This window comes from Mytilus californianus, unplaced genomic scaffold, assembly GCF_021869535.1.
Source record: "Mytilus californianus isolate M0D057914Y unplaced genomic scaffold, xbMytCali1.0.p SCAF_7, whole genome shotgun sequence".
NCBI lineage: Eukaryota > Metazoa > Mollusca > Bivalvia > Mytilida > Mytilidae > Mytilus > Mytilus californianus.
The window spans coordinates 96,524,999-96,551,678 of record NW_026262723.1 but is presented as its reverse complement, the minus strand read 5'-3'; the positions used below and the strand labels follow the sequence as shown (position 1 = coordinate 96,551,678).

The window sequence follows — 26,680 nt, the reverse complement described above, 5'->3', positions numbered from 1 at the left end:
TGGTTTGTCACATAGTCTGACTTAACTATTGCCGCCTGGCCATGCTAAGATTCTCCACGTTGACCATGATACCAGAGGTAAAGGTAGATATTGCCTCTTAAATGGCTCACTCATGCCCTAGACCCGTACGATGTATCACCATAGGTTGAAAAGGGGGGACACTGGTATGTCACAGAGTAAAATGTAACTATTAACGGCTGACCAAATTAAGAGACGGTTCACGTTAACCATGATACAAGAGGTAGAATGATATACTACAAAAAAGGGCCATTAGCACTGATGCTCTAGACCAGTACGAGTTTTCAGTATAGGGTTGGGGTACTTGGTTTGTCTCATTGTTAACCTTTACGATTGTCGTCTGGCCAAACAAAGAGATTCTCCACGTTGGCCACAGTATAAGATGTAAAATAAAAATTGACCCTAAAATGGCCCTTAGCATTTATGCCCTTGAATCATACGAGCTTTTTCTATTGGGTGAAGGGTGGGGTACCTGCATGGATGTCACATAGTTTGACTTAACTTTTGCCGCCTGGCCAAACTAAGAGATTCTCCACGTTGACCATGGTACCAGAGGTAGAAGTAGAGATTGCCTCTAAAATGGCTCATATCACTGATGCTCTATAACAGTACACTTTGCAAGCATACGATGAAAAAAAGGGGGTACCTGAAATATATTACATAGTCCAATTTAATTATTACCGGCTGGCCAAACTTAGATATTATTATTTAGAAATTTCGACTCTTTCTCTTTAAATCATCCGACTTACTGTGCCGTCCCTGGACCTGCTTGCTTCCAGCAGACAAGAGAGAGGAGTTAGCTGATGAATTGCCTCGTCCTAATGTTGAACGACCAAAACAAACTTAAAGAAAAATACCGCCAAAAAATGAACCTCATTCGCAAGAATCAGCTGGAGTACAATAAATTCATAACAAAATAGATACCAAGACTTTTAAAGGCCCTTTGTGTCTCTTCTGATTAAGATTCAGATTCAGATTTAAATCGTAAGCTTTTTTTTTGTTGTCTTGCTATTTTTATGACTTCCGCAGTAGGAAAAAATCACAATATGCAACATATAAAACAGACATTCTGAGTTACCGCATGGTCTGCATTTTGATTTCCCCAACCCCCAAAAATGAAAAAAAAGGAAACAAAGTTACCATCTTTGATCGAATAAAAAGGAAATAAATATGAGAGCGAAGCATAACGTCAAAATATCAAATTGTAAAATAAAAATTCTATTGTGACAAAAACTTACCAATTGCAATGACCAACTTGTTCAGGAATTGTTTCAGGCGCATAAAACATGCGGCGGGGTTTTACTAGTATAATTGGATCTAAACCCTCCCCTATGTATGGTTAGAGATGAAATTTAAAAACCATTATGCATGAAAAAAATAGAAGTAAAAAAAGAGTAGAAAACCAAAGCTATGTCCTGAAAAGGGCAAGGGTAAGCATTTCTCGCTTCTTGCAAGACACACGAAGGTCATTTTTCGGGAACAGGAAAAGGAATCTACGACAAAGGGACAAGGTATGTTGTCTTCCGGGACGCTGACAACTCTATAACAGTCAATCAGTTCGGCACTGTCCAAAATGACACTGCAATGACCACAAGCTCTGTTGAGATATAATTACCATACGCATCACTGAAGAGACATTAATTGATTAATTAATAGATTAGTCCTTCGTGAATTAGTTATCGATGTGGTACAAGAAGACAATGCCTCTAAAATGACCCATATGACTTATGCCTAGACCCGTACGAGTTTTTTAGCTTGTAGGGATCCTGGTATCCCAGTATGTCACATAGTTCCACTTAAGAATTGCCGGCTGGCTAAGAGATACGTCACGTTGGCCATGATAGAAGAGGCAGAAGAAGTCATTGCGTTTAAAATGGCCCATAATAGTGTTTATGGCTAGACCCGTACGAGATTTTCAGCTTGTGTGTGGGGGGGGGGGGGGGGTCCTGGTATCCTTGTATCCTCACATTATCTAACCTCCTATACATTTCTAGGAATATGATTGGTTAAAAGCAACCGCGTGGAGACCGTGTATATTTCATATTGGGTTAGTAGGCGGAGCTTATTTCAATACACGATTAGTAGTGGTGTTACGTCCCTTAATAAAAACAACATGGTGTTGAGAAAAAATCTAAAAGGTTTCCACAGACGAAGAAATTGACGATGAACGATTGTAATAAATTCATAAAACACATTTAAAGCTGACAAGTTGTTATTTTTGGCATTTGCTTTTGTATAGACCAATGGGAGAAGGTTCTTATATTTATACTAACGGTATTGAAGACTTGATCACTTTGACATATATGGGGTCAGTAAATTCAATATGGGGATTCACTGACCCCATATATATCATATTAGGTCACTAGCACACTATGCAACAAATATAATCTGACTTAGTACTAATGCCGGCTGGCCAAACTAAGAGAGTCGTCACGTTGGCCATGATACAAGAGGTAGAAGATGACGACATTGCATCTAAAATGGCCATAAGCATTTATGCCTAGACCCGTACGAGTTTGTCAGCAAGGTTTTTTTTTGGCGGGAGGGGGTGGGTGTCCTGATGTTCTGATGTCACATTGTCTGACTTAACTATTGCCAGCTGGCCAAACTAAGAGATTATTAACGTTAACCATGATACCAGGAGTAAAAGTATACATTGCCTCTATAATGGCTGCTCTAGACCCGTACGAGTTTAAAGCATAGAGTTGGGGTACCTGGTTTGTCACATAGTCCGACTATTGCCGCTGATCAAACTAAGAGATGTATCACGTTGGCAATGATTCCAGCCGTAAAAGAAACCAATGCCTCTAAAATAACCATAGGACTTATGCCTAGACCCGTACGAGATTTTCAGCTTGTCGGGGTCCTGGTATCCTAGTATGTCACGTAGTTCGACTTAAGTATTGCCGACTGGCCAAACTAAGAGATACGTCACGTTGGCCAAAATACAAGAGGTAGAAGAAGACATTGCCTCTAAAATAGCGTTTATGTCTAGACCCGTACGAGATTTTCAGCTTGTGTGGGTCCTGCTTTCCTTGTATGTCACATAGTCCGACTTAACTAATGCCGTTTGGCCAAACTAATAGAGTCGTCACGTTGGTCATGATACAAGAGGTAGAAGAAGACGACATTGCCTCTAAAATGGCTATTATCATTTATGCCTAGACCCGTACGAGTTTGTCAACAGGTTTGGTTTTTTTTTTTTTTGGGGGGGGCGGGGGGGGGGGGAGTCCTGATATTCTGATGCACATTGTCCAACTGAACTATTGCCGGCTGTTCAAACCTATAGATTATTCACGTTGGTCATGGTACCATATGTTACCGCTAACTGTCTCATGGTACATATGCCCTAAACCCGTACGACTTTGTCAGCATAGAGTTGGGGTAATTGGTTTTATCTTTAGTCTGAACTGTTAAATATGGTTGAAGACAATTGTATATAATATGAGAACTGTATAATTCTGAAAGTGATTTAAAACCAGTAAAAAAATCACGTCGGCATGTAAGAGAATTTAATAAGAACCATTTTGTAATCTTATATGGAATGTGTCTTCACTAAGAAGCATCTGTAGATTGTATTTTTGGTTCAGCTTAATGTTTAAATATAAAAGGCTATTCATTGATGTTTCAATTGGCATTTTTTATAATTGACCGAAAAAATATTTGTAAACTATCGGTTTACGTAGGCGTTCCCTTTTTATAATTGATTAAGTAAACGCAGACCTCGAAGAAGACACCCGTTGAGTTAAGAATTTATTGTTATTTGTAGCAATATCAAATATAATCAGCAAACATTATTTTATCCTTATAATTGATATTTTCTTACAACACGTCATCGAACCCAGGTCATCTCATGTATATTATTGCAGGTTGCCCTAGTGAATAGTAAGCGGCCGACTGTTATCGCCGGTTAGCTTCACAATAGTCATTCATGTTTACCGATTTCTATGCAGGCTCATTTTTGGGGGCCGGCAAAGCCGTCAAATATTTACTTTCGATTTCGTTCATAACAATTCTTTATTTGGGTAGAATATTCATTTCATCCTGTTTTCGACATGATAGGTTATGTTCAGTTACCACTTCGTCTTGGTCAGCTTATTCATTCCATTACTTATTATCAGTTCTAACTAGTTAAAATTCCCCAACCAAAATAAAAATAAATATACTAGTCAGGCAACAAAAGAAACGATACACAAGTTTGAACTAAAATTTATCATAAAATATAATAAATAGGAAAATCTTTTAAATTATCCTATGAAAACATTCATGTACAAAGCAAATGCATATGATTAAAAGAATATGACCAAATTAGAAAGTTACAAAATACCGAGTTATTGAACACAGGGGTCAAATTTATTTTGCAGATAAGTCGGCACTTAATTTCGAAGATGATAATTTAGTATTCAAATATCTGCAAAGGCATTCAAAATTTTAAGCAGACCATGTTTAAGTTTAAAAGTTTAAAGTTCTAACACCGATTTTTTAATTTTTGGGTAAAAATATGATTTTCAAAATAACAAAAATTCCAGAAATTTTTTTTCGCGTTTTTGCCTTGGTTTTGATGAGAAAAATAACACTCTGTAAAATTAGACCAATAGGGCAGTTATTTACCTCGGTACAGTATATCCAATTTCATGATATATGGAAAATACATTGCCTTGTATCGTTTCTTTTGTTGACTAGTATAGTAGTCCCTTCCTTTTTTTTTATCATATTTGTGAATGTTAAAGCTTAATGGGATATATATATATTTTTTTCTGTTACTGTTATTCTATTTTAATCTTTACCTTCGTAAACATTTCTTACCGTTCTTCATTATTCCGCAACCTTCACTGGCTATACTGGCTATACAGTCCTCACACAGTCGGTTACACCCACGCACTGCCACACCATTGTTGTTCGAAGTTCATGAATATTCATAATGAATCTCATGAAATGGGCATAAAATGAAACTGAAAATAGCTTAATTATAATATAATTTCTGCAAATGTTTGTTACATGATCATTAATTGTAAATAGATAAATGCTTGACACCTTATGATACAAGTATTTGTTGTTTTACGCATCAATAATTTTTAAAGGGAGGTAAATCATATTTTTTAAAGATTTATAAAAAAAACTTTATTCCACATTTTCGTGCTTTTTAGGGTTAAATTGTTAAAGAAAAATGCTGCTTCACATTGTGTTTTAAAAAAGAAATTCCTTATTTCTCCACTCTTGTAGTGTTCTATATTTTTTTTTTTTAATTCTCACCCTTTCAACGTGCAGCGCGGTGTGCTAATAAAATATACAAATGTCTTTTAATTCTTGAACAAAAAATGAAAATGTAAAATTCAGTGGAGGATTCAGATAAAGCGTGGTAGGTGTACGACACCCTCCCCTTTAAACTGAAAAATATCTTCTTTTTTTCGGCATATAAAATCGTTCAACATTTTTTTGCAATCCTCCTATCAGCGGTATACGTACATGTTTTTGGCAATTAGCCCCCCTCCCTTTCCCCTTCAAAAATCCTGGATCCACCCCTTAAACTCATGCATAGTGTCTTCGATTGTTAAATTAAAAAACGTTATATATAGTATAAAAAAAACATTTGAGTCTTATGCAACTTTTGGGTTTATAGACATATCTGAAAACTGGCTGCTAGCGGAGTGGCTGCTAGCGAGTGGCTGCTAGCTTGAGTCTAGCGCTTCGGACTAGGGACAAGCACATAAAAAATATGGCGGGGTAAAACATGTTTGTAAACGCTCAACCCTCCCTTAATCTGGGTTACTGTAGTTACAGCACAACATAAGAAAAACTTTAAAAATCAGTTGAAAATAGCTTGACTCATCCGATTGGCACTAGCATACAAAAACTACCCCAAAAGAAAAAAAAACATTAGGTTCCTAAAATTAAGAGTATTCAGTAATCACAGTTACTGAAAGCTAGTAGAGAGCCAATCAAACCAACAGATAAATGATGTTCTCCCAGTCTACAATATCAATCAGTGCACCTCCATAGGATTTCAAAATGTGAAGACGTCACAAACAGCATTTAAAAGTATGACCTTGTACAGTGCCAAAATATATGTATCGACAGGATGTCAGTTTTCTTCTTAAAATATTTAATATTAATACAAAATCATTGTAGGTACAGATAGAGACATTATTCAAAACTCTTACTTCATGGTTAAATTGATTAACTTTCAGGAAAGTGTATTCAAAGAATCGTATCTAAATGTACGGGCTCTATAAACTACATAACGTTCAAATTTATTTCCAAATTTTGACACGGTTCATATCGCTCATTTAATGGTTGTTTCTGTGTTGTGTTTTGTTGACTGTTGAGCGTTTTAAGCTTTTTGTTTTAGTGTTGTCTGTTCGTTTGTAATTGGCCCCTTAATATCTTTCATTTCTAGATCAAATTTTATGTTTGCTATGATATATTTATTCCCGTTTTATTTTTGGCATACACAAACAACTTATATATAATACCACTATTTACATATTAAATATCATTAAAATTTTATCGTATTTTCTTATGATTAAACATAGAGAATGAAACATTTTAAAGATATTAATTATTTCAACCCATAACCTTAAGTTTACCTTTAGTAATGCTTCGTCATTTTAAAATCTCTCTACATTTCTAAGCGAATGATGCAATTGTAAATTTGAACCTACAGTTAGATTTAGGTTGTACTCTTTACAATTAACAGCTTTTTTCTTCTTCTTTTTCCTTTTTTTCCTAATGTTTAAAACAATGTTTAAACGCCATTGAGATATAATGACGAATCGTTATTCGTTACACCCTATATATGGCCACACGAATCGTTATTCGTACACCCTATATATGACCATAAATATACTTAAAGATAAATCATGTATATTCAATATTTTACCTAAATACTATAGACGATATAGTTATATAAATTCTTTAAAAGCTAAGGTACAAGGATGTAGGATGTTACTAATAATAGAAATCTCCATAATAAATGTAAATAATCAAAGACGATCGTTTTTTAAAAAATGCAAACATCATGATGATGATATCATCACTCTCATATTTCCTAAATAAATTTACGTTTAACACAAGGCTGGAGTCGATAAAGGATACAGATTTCAACACTGCGGGACAAACATTACCATTTTGAATATTATTATTTAAAAAAAACACATTATAAATATTATCATACATGAAGTGAATCTATCCTAAATTCTAGAGCATACTAAGAGAGAAAAAGGTGAAAATCTGGAAAACTATAAATCTCATCGTTTGACTTTCATTTCGTTAAAAAAATATACTAAGATGCTGTATTCACATGTTTGATACAGAAACATTTATCAGAATTTTATTCATATTGCGAAACTAATGAATCGTATGAAAAGCAAACATATTTTTGTTGTAAAATATGAATATTCAAAACCTTTTAGTGTAATATAAACCAAGATTGTATGCTGTTTTGTGACAAATCTTTGCACTATATGTATTCCTTCATTTACCTCATAAGGGAACACTATTTTAACTTAGTTATACCGAAAACACTTCTGTGTATTAAAAGAAATTCTTAGTTATCAGTAGACAAACTATTTGCTGTATTTAGTAGGGGCTAAGTATGACTGTAACGAGATATACAAACCAACGTGACATATAAACAATATTTAAACACCGATACAATCTACTTTATCAGTCTAATATCGGCTACAATCGATCTAATACAAACTGGAAGGTGTAAAACTATACTTTATTATTATAGTGAGTGTGCAGTGAGAAAATAGCACCTGGAAAGTTATTATTGAATTAAAGTACAGGAGTCAATCAAGTAATTTGTTCTTGAAAAATATCAGTGTTCATTTCAATATCTACCACGCAATAATTATTTCAAAATGTGATATTTTTTATATCGGACATCGTATTGGGAAAAGTTCTACGTTAAGATGACCGGTAAGTTCACGTATATTCATTGTATTGACTTCTTTAAAGATTCTCTTAAAAATAAATGAGATCAATTATGATACAAAAAATCCATATTGAACACAGATTTTAGACCTCTGATAATCTTTATTTAACTATAAGAGTTCGTATTTGATAGGAGTGAAATAGTTACCATTTATTTTCCAGGTTGGATACCAAAAGTCAAGCATCCCAAATCTAACCCTGTCAATAAATACAAATTGGTTAATATAGCCTGGACCTCAGTACATTTATTACATTATGATGATTGTTTTACATGTATTGCTTGGAGTATTCCACCTCTCCCAGTTAAATATCAGTGAACAATTTTGGTTCCCCTTTATATACTTTTATAGAACACATTGATGAATAAATTCCATGCGAATTCACATCTGAAAGATTATTTTTAAACCTCAATACCAACTATGAAAAAATATATAATGCGTAAAAGAGGATGGTACAATTTCATATTTACAGATTTCAATTTCTAAATTGTGTAAAGTTTATTAATGATAGTGACATAGGTATCCCATCCCATGCCATTACTAAAGTTGACCTTATATACCTCTCAATGGTTTTTAATATGACATTTTCTACCCCCACCTCGGTTGAAATCAGGCAAGTTTGGCAGGAAAAAAAAACTAATATAGATTAATTTAATATAAACAACATTGATTGTCCTTTTTTAGATTCGGATATTGTTGTTTCATACGGGAAACTCAGTACACAAATTGACGATACATTTGGAGCAGGATCTGATTACCCTTCTGGAGCACCTGAGATCACCCCCGGTTTTTTGGTGGGGTTCGTTTTGCTCAGTCTTTAGTTTTTTTTGTATAGTGTTTTGTTTTGTGGACTTGATTGTCTTTTCATCGTTTTTTTTTTTTTGTTAAAGCGTTGACATTTTTTTTCGACTTATGAGTTTTGAATGTTCCTTTGATGTCTTCCGCCTCTTTTTTACATCAAAAGACGACTTTTCGTTCCCTCATCTTTTTGTTTGGACGGAGATGTTCCTTTTGTCATTCCTTACATTGTGTATATTTTCCAACTGTTTTGCTATGCTCGTGTCTATAGTGACGTTTTAGATTTCAATGATCGTGTTCTGTGTATAACAGGTAAATAGATTAGTCAGGGATATCGTTAACCTTTACTTCATTCTTTCTTAGATACAAAGATTTGGTTTGGAAATTTGAATTTTACCTATAGAAACCATATAACAAGCGGGATATCACGTATTTAAACTTTGTATGGTAATTTTGTTTATAGATCCCGTAAATTTAGATACGACCCATCTTAACTTATTGATCCTTTGAATAAACTTACATAGATCGGTACGTTATAGTTTTTGTCTATTAGTCAGTTGTGTTTGTTCTTCGTGCTGATCTGAGGAGTCAAGTCCTTTCCGACTGATTTTTACAGTTCGTTCTTATGTTGTGCTGTTACATCTTTGTCTGGATTAGGGTGGCGATTTAGCGCTCACAAATATGCTTAACCCCACCACATTAAGTTTTGAAATAGGAATTTAGAAATGATTACGACACTAAGGTCCGGACTCTCTCAGGCAAAATTAGATGGGTTTGTCTATTTTACGTCACATTTTGTCAAATAGCTCATCAAGTTTTTAGGTACTTATATACCCTTCGCTTCATTTTTTGTTTGAGCAATCCTGATGAAGGTAAATCCAGAAAAGCTGTTTGGACGCATCAAATTTATATAATGTTGTTTTCATTTTATGCCAAAAAAGAGTTAAAAGAAAGGACAAAAGAAAGGACAAAAGGGATCCGATTAAAAAAGTATTTATTTTCAATTGGATTTGGATTGCATATGTTTGTACTGACACATAAACAGCCAGTGAAGTCATATATATCCTATTTATTAATGCTTGATATAAAGCATTGTCATAACACTTTAACATGTTCAATTATTCTTTTAAAAGATTCCCAGATAACCTACAAAGTTTATTAAAAAAAACTTCTCATTCATAGTTATTGTAATCATAAAATAGGAAAATATCTCTGTCGATGACTTCTTATAATTTATAAAAATTAACGGAGTATTCGATTTTGTCAGAACATCCACTGCTATACCAGTCTGTATAAGCCACTCTCAGCCACGGGTAGTAATTACTATGAACTAATCTAAAAATATGAAGATCTGGTATGATAACCAATGAGACAACGTTCCACCAGAGACTAAATAATGTAAAGGTTAGCAACTGTAGATCACCGTACGGTCTTCAACAATTAGCAAAGCCCATATGCATATCAAGCTATATAAAAGGCTTAGACATAGCAAATGAAAAACAATTCATACGAGAAAAACCAACGGCCTGATTTATGTACAAAACAATAAACGAAAAACAAATATGATATGCAACAAAAAACGACTACCACTGAATTACAGGCTCATACATACAGAATGTGCTGTGTTAAACATGTTTACGGGCGCCAAACCCTAAACCTTGGACAGTGTTATAACAGCACAACATAAGAACAAACTATAAAATCAGCTGAAAAAGGCTGGACTCATCAGATCGACACAAAGACGCAAATAAAACAACTAGCAAAAAGACTTTAATGACAAAAAGTACCGATGTGAGTGTACTCTCAGTTACTGAAAGCTTGTTCAAGGCCAATAACAACTTATAAAAAAATCATGTAGCAAAAAGACTAATATAAAAAGTTGTTTGAAGGAGCCGCGGGAATAGGTAACTATTTCAAGCTTCGTGATATTTGATAAGGCGAGAAAATTATATTAAATATAAATTTGCTGATTACGTCTCGAGTATCTGAAACTACTGAATCGGATCTAGGTATTTATTAAAGTTGCGATTAAAACCAGTCGAAAATGCATCAGATATTTAGTTTAGTTTAAACAATATTTATTCAAATAAACCAATACATAGTATATAATTCTGATACATGAAATAAATAGGATTCAGAAACAAGCAAAATATTTCTTTTATTAATCTGTCTCCTAATATACAAATAAATTTCTTATATTGTCATTTTTATGTAAGTATGGCATGTTCTGAAATAGTTAATTTGTAAACAAAAATATAAGATATTGACATTTCATAAAAAAAAATACTGAATAAACGTGGTAAATAGTATAGAGTGTTGTGTGCAGAATGAAAGGCTTAGGTTTTATAAGTGATCGAGCATTTGCATCAACGATTGAATCGTTTGATTTTTATTATATATTTCTGTACCAAAATAAATAAAAGGCTATTTTGCTCGTCCAAAAGTACGGTTGAACCAAATAGCAAGGTAATAATGTCAAATTGGACTGGAAAATCTTAAATTGAAGCCAGAAGTTCCTTGCCTTAATTTGGTATATATTGGACAGATATTTGTAACCTATTGAATTCAATGCAATAGCCTAATATAGCTATAGGGTTTGTTTGCAAAAATAAATGAATATGGTATGCATTTTAAAATATTCAAAATATATGAAAAGCATGGGGTACTTGATGTCTCAGCTGCTCATCCCTACCTCAAAATCACAAAAGGACCCACCGGAGCTCTCACTCGTGCGTGTGCAGTATGTACTATTCCCCGTGTTACATTATAACCTACCAGTACAGTACATCTATTACCATATACGAGACCACTTAGGTCAGTACAGCTGACCAGCACTAAACGAGACAGCAATTCATAGACAAAAAAAAACATCGAGTTTTCGTCTTTATATCTTGAAAATTTCAATCTTACAATATTTACATTTCCGATCGTGTACAAACGCAGAAAAATTATCATAGAAATAAAATATATATAACACTTTAAAGCGCTACCTTTTTGCAGTGTTCTTAGTTCACTTAATGGTAATCAAGACTTTCACGCTACATTATACTTTATATTTAGAAATAGTTTATTGAATAGTTTAATAAATGTCTTTTTCTTAATTAACCAAGTTAGATTACTATTATTAAACAATTTTGTGTTGATAGATGTATTTTATACACGTCATCAATGCGTCTTTTTTTTTAACATTTTCAGAAAACATATTTTATTTGTATGACTAAAATAAAATTGACGAGACAAGTATTTCAATAAAAAACACATACACAAAACGAACATACAAAAACATAATGTACTTTGAATTAAGTAGACCATTGATCAGTAGGTTATTATAAAGCACAGTTTTCCGATTGTATTTGAAACTGTTTATTCACAGTGAAAATCATTGTTCCGGTAAACAAAATAAATACATCTCAAAAAGTATATTAAAAGTCGGCTACAGTCATTTTTCTGCCGATCTATATTGCTGAGTTGACGTTAATCGTGTGCTTATATTTACTAGTAATAATGATGATTTAGTGTTGAATTTGTTTTTTCTCTGTTTGTCTCTTTTCTTTCCGACTGATGTCACTGTCCATGGTATTTGTAGATTAATAAACATCCCTAGTCACAAAGATTAATTGGAATGTTGTGATTACATTTCAGATTCCGACTGGATGTCCTATAAATTAATTAGATCTGTTGACCTTAGCCTAACACTTTTCACGGCCCAATTTGTATCATCGTTTACGTTCATTCATCTTTATCATTGAGTATGAATAAAGGCAGATTTGAGAGACTGAGAAAAGAACGTCAATGAGGAGGCAACGTCACACCATAAATTAATCTAGATAGTCTTACAGTAGTCAACACTGATCTAGTGTTTACGTCGCATGTCATAGTTGAAAAGTTGTAAATGAATTCAATAGAGACATCCTCACTTCTAATATCCAGTTCTCAAGTGAACATAGGTTTACAAAATATCACATCGAAAGTTTTGTGAGAAACCATATCTCCCCTATTATCTTGATCAGTGAGTAACGACGGCTACAGTTTAATTGCACAATAAAAAATAAAGTTAGAAAATATGCATAATTTAACATACAGCGTTTGGTTCTTATACATCCTTGGCTTTCAAATATTAGGCTTTGAGCGTTCCTAATGAAGATAAATCCAGAAAAGCGCTTCGGACGCATGAAATTTATAACGTGTTGTTTTCATTTATTTTTACAGCACTGGTTCGATACCTCTACTGGTGGACTATCAGTCCCCGAGGGTATCATCAGCTCAGTAGTCAGTACTTCGGTGCTGACATGATTTTTTAACAAACCTATCTAAAATAATCCGTTTATAAATTTTGAAATTATAAACTATCTAAGGTTTCAACTTCCGCAGGCAAAGTTGACCTTAGATGAATTTGGCTATTTTTAATGTCCTTTTTGGTTATATAGCTCATCAACTGTTTCGGTTCTTACACATCCTTGACTTTCAAATATTAGGCTTTGAGCGTTCCTGATAAAGGTAAATCCAGAAAAGCGCTTCGGACGCATGAAATTTATAACGCGTTGTTTTCGTTTTTTACAGACAACTAATACAGTCCAATAATAGAAAGACTTTAAAAGTAAAACAAATCATATACACATTCTGTAGGTATAAGGTGAAAAAGGTTTATAGACACGTCTTGAAATTCCCACCTTCAAAAGTACATTGCTTGTTGGTTTTTCTTCGACTAATATTTTTTATTGTACCTTTAGTGTCTTCTGCCACTTCTTCAATAAATGCGCAATATATATATATAGGGTTTGATCTAACAAAACAAAACATGAATGCCCAATTGATTTCAAAGCTTATTGCGGACAGGTAGCATTCAATATTGAATACAGGATATTTAAGCGTCTGGAAAGAGAATTCAGAAAGAAATATAAAAAAATCTATGCTATTTTTTTGGAAGTACTATTTTTCAGTGACTTGTGACAACCTCTCCAGACAATTATTTTAGTTATTAACTACTCACTCACTCGTACGTCTACTTTTCCTGGTCGATCATTCAATACGAAGCACTTATTGGTAATCTTTCATTCTTATTGTTTGCATGTCACCAGGAATCAGTAAGTCTAAATTTACCAGATTTAATAATTTGTTGTACAGAATGTTCCTACAGAATTTGGTTGTGTCTGTCACTCTTTACTTTTGACATTCTAACAGCTTTGAATTTACGATATTCGGACTGCTAAAATGTTATTTTAACAGTTTTCAAAACGTTCAACGACTCTTTAATTTGGAAGCGAATTTAGAATGAACGTTCCATTAGATATATTTACATCTAAAAATCCTTCAGCAATTACATTTGTAAATCTCTGTTTTATTAATCAATTATTTCCTAGTTGTATAATTATTTGAAAATCGAAATGCCATGTTGTATTACAACTCATGCATATTGACGACCTAAGATTTTATAAATTATTCAAGGTCCTTTCGTACAAACGTTAACTTACCATCTCTTGCCAATTTTAATTTTTTTTTCTATATATGGGTAAGTACATTGTAATAAAAAGGTGAATTGGATTTTAGTTCAAAGGGTGTTTACGAAACTGTTTAATGGTTATCGAATGGGATTGAACGAAAACCCATCTTATTTGCGTATCACCGTGTATAATAGATTGATTCAAATATGCACTTTTACCGAAAATGCACATATTGAACTAACGATAGGACTGTCGTTTGTTCATCTTTGTGAAACAAGAGCAAGTCTCCGTTTTGTTGATTTACAGCCATGGTTGATTGGCTTGTATACGGTAGGACTTTATATTGGAGCTCGCACTTTCAGTCTAGTAGTTCTGCATCTTGAAAGTTTGGATTTTGTTGATATGAAAAAAATTTAAGCTGAAGTTTCAAACTGCTCTCTGATTTTTTATATTTTCCCACGATATATGGAAGGTAGGAACAAATTTCTGTTCCTATCAAACATGACCCACGTATATATATTTTTTTTTCATAACGTATAAATTGATTGTTCAGATATTAGCATTCAACAATCGATCAATCACTTTACTTTTTGTTAAGCAAGTTTTGTACTATAACATGTATTATACCATCACTTATATGTTTGAGATTTAGATAATAAATTGTGCAATTAAGGCAGATCCTTTCGGCTACATATATCACTTTGAAGTACTTTATGTTCCGTTTAATTTTGTAATGCAATTAGAAATGGAAAAGTTTTCCGATCATTAAATCGAACTTTTATAAAGGCGTTAATGTTAAGTCTTTGAAACTTATTGAAACATTTCTTATTAAATCTTATAAACTGAAGTTTTTATATTAATTAAGGATTGAAAGAGGATTTCCATGTTTGATTAATGACCCACGACCTCTGACAGGCATATACACAAACATAACAAACGACTATAAAATTGAAACGACTTCCAGTAAAGAGCACTAATACTTATCTACAAGTACATGTGGTTTATAACATTAAAGAATTTTAAAAAAATAGTTAAAATTCCCAGCACGGAAACATTTTATATTATTTGCTCTGTTTTTCGGTCTTGAACGGACCTTTAAATAAGGAAATTCTCTATAAGTAGATAGACAAACCATAAATATTTTGAGTTGAAAAGTGTGAATCCGGGATTTGGGGAAGTACACATCAATAAATTAAGAAGACTCCCAATAACTTGATACAATATGCATTTTTTTTCAGAACAAGAATATATATATAATAAAATGTCATTAAACTAGTCCGTAAATAGAGATTTAAAAAAATGAATTGTGTTTCAATGTTTTGGATTTTGCGGTTTTCAATGCTCTTTAATTGGTTGTTTTGATTCGAGCGCCACTGATCAGTCTTATGTAAACGAAACGCGCGTCTGGTATGCCAAATTATAAGACTGGTATCTTTGATGAGTTTTGAAACCACTGTTTTGATGTCACTGCTGGTAGAAGTATTGTCCCCGACGGTATCACCCCCAGTAGTCAGCACCTTTGTGTTGACATAAAATATCATTGATATGTTCTATTTCTGTAAATTAACTGTTAATAATAAGTTGAGTAATCGAAACATTCGGGTTTTTTTTCTACCCTCAGGCATAGATTGCCGTGGCCATATTTGTCTCAACTTTTTTGGAATTTTCGGATTCTAATGCACTTTAACTTCATATTTTATTTGGCCTTCCAACTGTTTTCATTCGAGCGCCACTGATGAAAGTCTTATGACAGTTGAATCAATGTAGATTAGAGGCAACAGTAGTTCACCGACGATTAAATTTTGTAAATCCATTTAGAAATATACAAATCAAAGATATAAAACCCGAGGGTTTCGTATGAACGCTAAACGGAGAGAAAATGAGTGCGAAAAATCGTCTCTTGCTGCCATGCAAATCCAAACCAAGTTAAAGTGACACAAGAGGGACCAGGACTCAATCGGTACAGATCAGACGATTTTTCTTGTTTTTGTTTTTCTTAGACCAGGAAAACATGTCGCTTGTGTATTGAGACAACGGTATACCGTCAACCAGTTAATGATGGTAACCGTAAAACTTATGTAGTGTCGATTTCAGTCGTTCTTTCTCGTAACCATGCTGGAGCAGTTTTTGTCTCGCCTGCGACGAAAGTCATACAAAGCGAGACATAGGTTCTATTTTTTCCGGCGGGGACGGCAGAGACGGCGGAGGAGGATGCGTCTACAATTGTAAAGTTTTCTGCTTAAGTCAGTTTAATAGGAACTACCTATGATAGATCAATGATATATTGTATAAAGTTGCACTTCTATCAGTACATATCAGTTTGACGGCTATTTCGAGGCCCTGCCCCGTAGGTCAGGGTCCAGCGACTTTCAATTAAAAAGCAATTTTCAATGAGTTTTCTGCTTAAGTTAGTTTGATAGGAACTACTTGTGATAGATCAATGGTATTCTATAAAGTTACATTACTATCAGTACATATCAGTGTGACGACAAGTTTAAAGCCCTGCCCCCTAGGTCATGATCCAATGACTTTGAATTAATAAGCAATTTTCAATGTTAACTTTTTTGCTTAAGTCAGTTTGATAAGAAATACTTGTAATAGATCCATGATATTTTCTATAAAGTTGCATTACGACTTGAATTGTTGCAATGTTGCTGTCCATCAGATTGTCTTTTTTTCAAATTTTCTACGGACAGGCGAGACATATCTCTGTTTCAACAGTTGATTATTTTAGGAGCGCACTCTATATAATAAAGTCCGTATAATGTGAAAATGCACGCGCTTAACATATCAGTTGAGATTTGTAAATTGTATATGATAAAACAGAGGGTACGTAACTGTTGAGAAATGAAGAGTTGACAATGGTAAAGTTCAAATCGTCCCGTTGTCATCTAGTAAATACCGACATGCATTATGCAATTTTCGACATTCTAACAGCGTTTCATTTTCGTTCCGTTTATTAGAATTTGATATGTTCGTTAATAAATTTAGCTTTTAAACTGCCAGAATTAATACAGATTTGTTGTAGGGTTCTTAAACTGCAGAGAGTTTTTTCCATACATGTGGAATTGGAGTTAATGTCCTCAATCCGACTTTTTACAAACTTATTACATAGTAATTTTGGCCATGGATGTCATTCTATGAAGATTTGCAAAAACATGCAACTTAGTGCAATAATGCTTCAAATTTTCTGTAGCAGTGTCAATTGTATGGATATGTTAAATTGATGAAAAATCTTGAAAGAATATCAGCCATATTTGTTTTAATATTCAAATATTACCAGGTGTCATCGTCTTTCGATTTTAACCCTCTATGTGAAACAATTATAAGGGGAATTGGCTAGATCCAAGCAAACATTTTTGACACAAAGCGATTTAGATATTGAAAAAATGTATAGACAAATGTGTTGTTGAAAACTGTGTGTTGCCCTCTAGATGTCTTTTGGTTATTTGTGTCGCTGGGTTTCTGTCTCACTGACGTACAATCCATATTTCTTTCTATTCAAACGCATGTTTCTGCATGGAAATCTCCATTTCAAATTATAATGAAGATCACAACAGACCATTTAAATAATGCAGATCGCAACAGACCATTTACAAAACTGATATTTCATATCATTTATTCCCACAGAAAATCATACCATGTGGTATCATTTCAACCTACAACCTCTGGGTTATATCAGTATTTCCTACATAAAGTTCAAATAGTATTTATAAAGTAAACATTAACATTAAAACCCTGTAACCAAGCAGTCTATTTCAGTTTTATAAAATGATACATAAACAGCATCATTTTGTTGGGAAAGTATCTGTACAATTACAGAAATATAACAGTCGGTGTCCAATGCCATACTTTGCCTGGGTGAAACATTGTTTTCCATGTCTTTTGTTCTTTTTATTTTGTTCTATTTTATGCCTACATTACATAAACTCCATTGAAAAGGCGCGTAGCCTCTACAATTTCTAAATTTATTCTACCAGCGAAAAAAAAACTTTACTTAAAAAGTTCTGTGAAATGCTTCTTTTTTGTCTTACAGTTAAACACAGTATTATTTCCAAAACACATTAAGGTACACAAATCTAGACTGTAAACAAAGTAATGAAGGGAACGTAATGATAGCTAAGAAAAGCAAATAAATTAGTTGGCGCATAGACAGGAAAATAACCTAATCTAAGTGTTCGACCTATGCAGGTATATTTTCAGACTCATTAGTATTCCATTCACTAGAAAATAAAAATAAAACTCCAACACATAACATTGCTATTGTTTAGTCGTTATAAGGTATCGTGTGGAAATGGAGATTGAGGTTTTACAAGCAATCAATAAGGTTTTAGACAGCGTATAAAGAATGTTAATTTTGTTCGTGACAGACGACTCTCCCACAGAATAGGGTCAAATCAGACAGATAGATTTCCCTCATAATAGGGTCAAAACAGACAATCAGCTCTCCCACACAATAGGGTCAAGACAGATAAACCTATAGCAATAAAAGTTATTTTTTTAACTGATGTTCGTTAGAAAAAAATACATCCTTTTAAATCGGTTCTATGCATTAACCTCAAGCCAACTAAATTACCAGGATTCCATTCAGTTATCTATTTACCTTTCAAGCTAAAACAAAAAACAAAAACGCAAAAACATTTAAAACAACACATTCAAACACTGAATGCAAATGACATCAAGTTTGATAAGTAAGTTCCGCCAGACAGAACGACAAAATGGGCTTCTATGTATTGCTGACATTTAAAACTCAACAAAAGATGGCATAACGTTCATTATTTAGTACCGACCGCGAGTTACTTTGATTTCTAAGCGTAAAAATGATCTATGAGTATTACGAATCACAGATATAGCCACAGGAGGTCTTCTTATATTGAATCCTTTTTGATATATCCAGCGCTATATGTAAGGTTCGTTAGAATGTGTGTCACTCACCTGACAAATTGAAACTACGTGTAAAAGGGAACCAGTTATGTTATGGAAAATAAGGGTTATTAAGTGTATTTATTGATTAAACAAAATTGAGTTATTCAAAAGGAAAGATACATCGTTTTTGTTGTTTATCATCTCAAAAACTTGAGATTTCGATTAGATTGACGATCATCTAATGTATTAAGCTTTGTGATGATTCAGTCAAATGTTAGTTAAAATTGAAATTTTTTTGTTTCTATGTAATACTAAGCTTCATGGTGGCTTGCTTGTAAAAAGTCCGGCTTTATCTAAAATAAGATTGCCTTCCAGCAACGTGGAAAACTCTTCTTCTTCTTCTTCAGTTACAGAAAACCATCAACGTACTAATGTTTACTTTCCGGCGCATGCTTGGTAAATGTTTTCAAATTTATTAACTCACCCAACGTACAACGCACATCTAACACGTATTTCAGTAGTAGTTTTCTTCATTTTCGCTACAATGTGTCGATTCATTTTGAGTATCTACCAGAATTTCATTGATTTTTTCATCTAGATGTCAAACGATGTTTTATGTATTTGAATAAACGAGAGAGAGAAAATGGACCATATTCACTTTTCTCCATTTGGGTCGAGTGGATAGATCTGAATTAACATTGTTGAGGAATCAATTTATTTTATTAGATTTGTAATTCCCTTTTATTATCCATAAATTACAATTTGACACCTTTATTATAAACTATTGTTAGGTCGATATGGTTTATACAGTACGATGATCACAGGAATTGAGAAAATGCAGCAAGTATCAACCGTTGATGTGAAAAACTTGAATATGTATTCAATATTTAAAAACATTAATATTGAATTTCATTTTGAATTGTTTTTTTTTCAGTTTTTGTTTTGTATATTTTTACAATATATTTCCAAATTACATTTGTCTGACTAAACTATTAAAATATGAACATTTAAAAGAGGGACGAAAGATACCAGAGGGACAGTCAAACTCATAGATCGAAAACAAACTGACAACGCCATGGCCAAAAATAAAAATAATAGTACAGATGACACAACATAGAAAACCAAAGACTAAGCAACACGAACCCCTCCAAAAACTGGGGGTGATCTCAGGTGCTCCGGAAGGGTAAGCAGATCCTGCTCCACATGTGGCACTCGTCGTGTTGCTTATGTTATTACAAATCTGGTAAACAGTCTAATTCGGTAAGTCACATTTGTGAAAAGGGAGGGTATTGTAGTTACGACATAAGGAACATAGTAATTTCTGAATATTAAATGAATTAAAGGATGGAAAATGAACTAGAATTGTCATTGCAAGCAATAGCGGATGTCACCCGCCCCCATTGCCACAGTTACGGCAGCTATTTTGAAAATTCCAAAGTCGAATGCCAGATAAATATATGCCAGTTAACATTTCTGGAAAGTTTCGTTAAGTTTGGAGCATTTTGAATTTTTTCACATTTTTGTTGTTTTCATGGCAACGGCGGCCATTTTGGAAATTCAAAAGTCAAAAGTCTCATCTATTCTTGCCAGTTAACATTTATATTAAGTTTCATTAAATTTGGAGCATTTTGAAATTTTTAGACATTTTTTGTATTTGTGCTGTTTCCATGGTAACAATGACCGTTTCCAAAATTTCAATGACAGATGCTTCATTTTCACATGACAAGGAACATACCATGAAAGACAAGTGTTTGACCTACCATGTTAAGTGAGTAAATGACACTGAAAGAATTTTCCCATAGGGTCCAATGGTAAGTTTTTTCTCCATGGCAATAGCGGCCATTTTGGAAATTTGGAAATTCCAATGTCAAATGCCACATTTAAGTATGCCAATTAACATTTCTGTAAAGTTTCATTAAGTTTGGAACACTTTCCTATTTTTCGCATTTGTGCTGTGTTCATGGTAACGTTGGCCATTTTAAAAATTCCAAAGATGTCCTGCACAACTTTAGATAGTGGTCCTAATTATGGTAACCATGATTGCCAAAGACACAAGTATCAACCATAGACCAAATGACATGGGTGTAAACAGCTATAAGCCAAGTATGGCATTTAACAATGAGCAAAACCCATACCGTTTGCTTTAATTTCATCGTTGACAACATCGGTTCACACTTATTTATCATAGAAATACTGATTAACATGAGTGTTTTGTACTTATACTAAATAGATTTAGTAATAAAACTGGACTATGCTTGTAAGACGCGTGATTTTTGTCGAGCTGCGACTTCTGTCACAGAAAGCTCGACATAGGGATAGTGATCCGGCGGCGACGGCGGCGGCGGCGGCGTTAACTTACTACTTAAAAGCTTTATATTTTAGTAGGAGGAAGACCTGGATGCTTCATACTTTGTATATAGATGCCTTATGTTATGAAGTTTCCGTCTGTCATATGACCATTGTCCTTGACCTCATTTTCATGGTTCAGTGACTACTTGACAAAAAGTTAATATTTTGTGTAATGTTAATTTCTCCTTTATTATGAGTAGTAGGATAAGTATATTTAGTATGTGCGTAGCTTGCAAGGTCCTCATGCCTGTCATACAGTTTTCATCTGACCTCGACCTCATTTCATGGATCAGTGAACAAGGTTATGTTTTCGTGGTCAAGTCCATATATCAAATACTATAAGCAATAGGTCTACAGTATTTGGTGTATGGAATTATTGTAAGGTGTACATGTCCAACTGGCAGGTGTCATCTGACCTTGACCCTATTTTCATGGTTCAGTGGATAAAGTGTGGTTTTTGTGTTTTTGGTCTTTTTTCTAATACTATATGCAATGGGTCAACTATATTTGGTGTACGGAAATATTTTACAATGTACATGTCAGTATGGCTAGTTTTATTTGACCTTGACCTCATTTTCACGATTCATTGCTCAATGTTAAGTTTTTGTGTTTTGGTCTGTTTTTCTTCAACTATAAGCAATAGGTCAACTATATTTGGTGTATGGAATGATTGTAAGGTGTATATGTCTGTCTGGCAGGTATCATCTGACCTTGACTTAATTTTCATGGTTCATTGGTCAATGTTAAGTTTTCATGGTTAAGTTTGTTTTTTAGATACTATAATCAATAGGTCAACTATATTTAATACATAGATTGATTGTAAGGTGTACTTGTCTGGCTGGCATGGATCATCTGACCTTGACTTCATTTTCATGGTTCATTGGTCAATGTTAAGTTTTCATGTTAAGTTTGTTCCTTAGAAACTATAAGCGATATGTCAACTAAATTTGGTGTATGGAATAATTATAAGGTGTACATGTATTTCCGGTTTGGTTTATCTGACCTTGACCTCATTTTCTTGGATCATGCCATGAGATCACCCCATTTTTTGGTGGGGTTCGTGTTGCTTAGTCTTTAGTTTTCTATGTTGTGTCATCTGTACTATTATTTGTCTGTTTGTCTTTTTGTTTTTGGCCATGGCGTTGTCAGTTTGTTTTCGATCTATGAGTTTGACTGTCCCTCTGGTATCTTTCGTCCCTCTTTTATGTTATGTGACACTTGTAGTAAAGCTTTATATTTAGGACTATCAACATAAAATCAATGGTCAGTAAAGTAGGCGAGACGTTTCAGCGTGTGCACTCTTGTTCATGTAAAAATTACTCATATAAGACCATAAAAAGACCACAGAAATAGGACAGTAAGCCAATGTCTATATGTACGATCTATTAACACGAGAGGAATCTAGATAAAAGTACATCTCAGTTACATTTAGATTTTTAAAATAAAAAATAATACAAGTGTAAAATATTATGATTTTATTGTCGATTGGTAAGTTACTTGTCCATCAGTATCTTTGATACGATAGTATACAGTACTGTATTTCGGTCTTTGATACGATAGTATACAGTACTGTATTTCGGTCTTCTGTATTTAACTGCATAATATAACAGAATCGAATGATTTTAATAATAATTATTTAAATAGTGTATCTTGTTCTTCACTAAACACGAAAATGGGGTGAACATGTTTATATGTGCAGTTCCAGTAACGAATGTCGCCAGTGGTTAGACGATTGCCATGATTGATTTTCTATCTTTTGAAATCATACTATTGGTGTTAGATATTTGGTCGTCTCTACCACTTGTCTCAACAGCTATCTTGTCATTCAATGAGGAGGATTGCTGATCGTGTATAACTTCAAGATTTCTATTTAAAAAAAACACTGTATATATTTTGTTGGGTCGCTGTCACATTACCATTTATCTAACATTCTAGATCCTTCATATTTAGGTCATACATGTATTTTGGCATTCCCTATGACAAACTAAATCATGCGCACGGAAATCTCTATCATATTTTTATTTTAGAAAAACAAAATTTAAATTTCTAATAAGAAGAATAACGAAACTACAAAATAAATTGTAACTGAAATCTTTCATATATTATTCACCAAACCAATGTAATGCTTCTCATAAAAATCAACCGATAGTTAGGTAGGTTTATATCTAGGATAGTTGATCAATTGCTACTGTTTAATTATCTAGAAAGGCAAACCCATTGTACTTGTTAAGTAAATTCGTTGTTTCTTAATTTTGATTTAAACCAATAGTGTATTCTGAATACATTGTTACATCAAAACACTCATTTTTTCAAATGATGGAAGAATTCCACATACTTTATTTGCGTTTTAATTCACCATCCGAAATTTATGATGTTTTTCTACATTACCATATAGAATAACCAAACAGAAGCTACGTGCCTTTAGCTTACTAGCAGATCGTTTTTAAACCTTTCTTGTCATGATTTCGTGGTAAATTAAATCAAATTTGTAAACCTTACGTCTTTTGTATTGAAATAACAGACGAATTAGCATTTGTATAATTACCCAGAGGTGTAAAAGTGATAGATATTCTGATATATATATATATATATATAGTTATGTGTTGTATAACATGACACAACATTATAACGTAATATCGATAATTTGTTACCTTCAAAGTAAGTATAATATTATTTTATATGCGAGAAAACAATATTCTTTTGCATGCGTTGAGTGGCTTATTCTCTATTTTTCTCACACGATTATTGTATTTTGTATTGTAAGGGAAGCAACAATTACAACCAATAAAACAATAAGTTAGGAAAGAATGTAAACGTTAACGATACGGCATTGTAAACTCGTTTGACTTCGCCAAAACGAACATCTCGTTATATACTTACTATTTATTATACAAAAACGTTTACTCAATATATATATTGGATAGTACTTGTATATGAATGAGTGAGTTTTTTTGTTAAATCACGTTTTGAAAAGTGACTGAAACTGATCATTGTTTTGATGATCGTATATTTTTTTTTATCTTTTATCAGTATCGTTGACTTTTATATTTTTTGTTTGTTTGTTTGTTTTGTACTGTCGTTAGACTGTCCAATATGTTGGTGGTTTTCTATAGAATCTTACATATATATATATATGATCTTGGTTCAAGACGAAAACGAGAAATTTGGCATTTTGAGCGTGACTTCAGGACGTATAGTATAAAGATTTGATGTGCCGTTCTTATGTTTATGTTTATACGACTGGCTTGTTGGACTATAAGTCGCCTATGTATCATTTACACATGCAGGCGTGTCATGTGATATTGGCACGTTCTAAACGACAAATTTTGACTGTCTATTTTCAGTTTACAAAAGTTCCGAAATGTAGTGTAAAGTTCGTCTAAAACAGTTTTTGACCATTTGGGGTTTTTAAGACTTACAACGTATCTGTGTATTTGTCTCCCGGACTATTGATGAAAGTCATTCCAGAAACATTTATGTCCATTTAAATATGTTTACTTCATTCATTTACTGTTTTGAATTATAACATAAAGTTCCGGCGAAATTTCAGAAATTGAAGTATTTCCATATTTATCAGAAACTTATCTTTTACAAAAATACTTATTTTCAATTGGATTTTAGACTTCATAATAAGAATTGACACTCACCCTGCTGTCATACTATTTTCGGTTGTTCATCTATTATTTGAATGTCAAACTTATACTGATACGTTATTTTCCTTTAAACAATTCTGTTGTTGACTTTTTGCTGTGTGCAGCCAAATGTAATCCTAAAACCCTTTCTACTAATCGCGTTCCTGTCGACTCCTACCTTATAGATATGGGTATGACAATGCTGCATAACAGAGTACTGATCCGTTAGCAAAATCGATTTTTAAAACTTCATTTCACAACCACAAAATGCAACAATGCCACATTTTGAATAGAAATTTCTTATAGGTATTTAAAATCTTATCCATAATACAAAATTTTTTTTTTTCCATTTTTATCTAAGTTAAGAAAAAATCTGTTTTTTTTTTTGCGAATGTTTTCTGTTGACCACAAACACTTCGGACTCTGGAATACCAACCTTACACCCCTAAACAAATTTGAAAAGAGAACAAATTACCAGCTGTCGGAATAGCAGATTCAACACGTCACACAAATCAAAATCTGACGTACACAACTGCAAAATCTATTGTATTGCAATGACAATTTGGGAGAGCAGAAAGAAATCTGCAGTACATCATAGATAAACAATAGCTTGTAATTGCAATCGCGAACACAGATCCTAGTTTATCTACCTTAATAATAGCCGCTTATATGGTGTGATGATGCACTGAACCAAACATTAATTTCTTTTTGGACATTACCTAAGTCTATCTGTAGTTATTGACTGGCATTATAGTGCTTATTACTTTTCAACAGTACATGTTATATATCTTCTATGGATGTATTGGTCTAGATGGCCTGGTAATACTGTGCTATCTAACATTAATCTTTTGATAGTTTTTGTAGAAATTAGGCTATGTGTTTACTGTAGGATTGAAAGAACGATTCCGTGTGAACCAAGAGTTGTCCCACCTAGCCTGTCATTTTTTCTTACTTATTGATGTTGTTATTGCAATTAACACGTTTGTACTAAGTTTAAGGTTAAGTCTATAGTATTTCTAGTATACCAACATGAGCTAGTATCCATTCTATAGTGACATCTGTATTTTCTGCTGGATTCGGCACGCTAATACTAATGTATCTCGATTGTTTCTAGAATATCGAACCTACTAAATGTGTTGTTTTGTATAGATTGAATAGCTCTATATCGGGTCAAACCAGACTTTAAAATTGGTATGTGCTGCTTCTCCGCTAAGCAAGCGGCATTAAGAAGTAAGAGCAAAGACTGGTCGACTCGGAGTCAGAATAATGTGTCAGGGTAAGGTAACATGGCTTCCTCCGGACTGTTACCTTGTGAACTAGCACGTTAAAAATCCGACTCAGCATGTCGGTATTGTACAATGCAGGGTTAATATTCATATTACATTACTTGTTCTCGCGATCGTCCTGAATATGCATATTAATTTGCCGCTGGACTATAAGCAGCCATTCATCATCATCATCATCATTATCATCATCTATATGAATCAGTGAGAATAACAACATTATTGCATATTGATCACATTCTTTGCTGTTTTATAAATTTGAGTTACCCTTCTTTTATTGTCCTATTCTGGTACAGAATGTATTTACAATATATTGATGATAAAAGTAAATTTTATCTATATAAAAAACTTCAAAA

General features: G+C 33.3%; 1 protein-coding gene across 2 annotated transcripts in view; it reads left to right on the top strand.

The window, feature by feature from the left end:
* Window positions 1–26,680, top strand: part of LOC127708859 (synaptotagmin-15-like) — a 153,246-nt gene that overhangs the window by 34,120 nt on the left and 92,446 nt on the right. The window contains exon 1 of one of the 2 annotated variants that reach the window (XM_052214028.1): window positions 7,633–7,941. The exons of the other annotated variant lie outside the window; for it this stretch is intronic. Coding sequence (XP_052069988.1) covers window positions 7,935–7,941 — 7 coding nt within the window. The 5' untranslated portion in view covers window positions 7,633–7,934. Of the gene's footprint in view, window positions 1–7,632; window positions 7,942–26,680 lie in introns of those variants that run through there. 2 annotated transcript variants of the gene reach the window in all.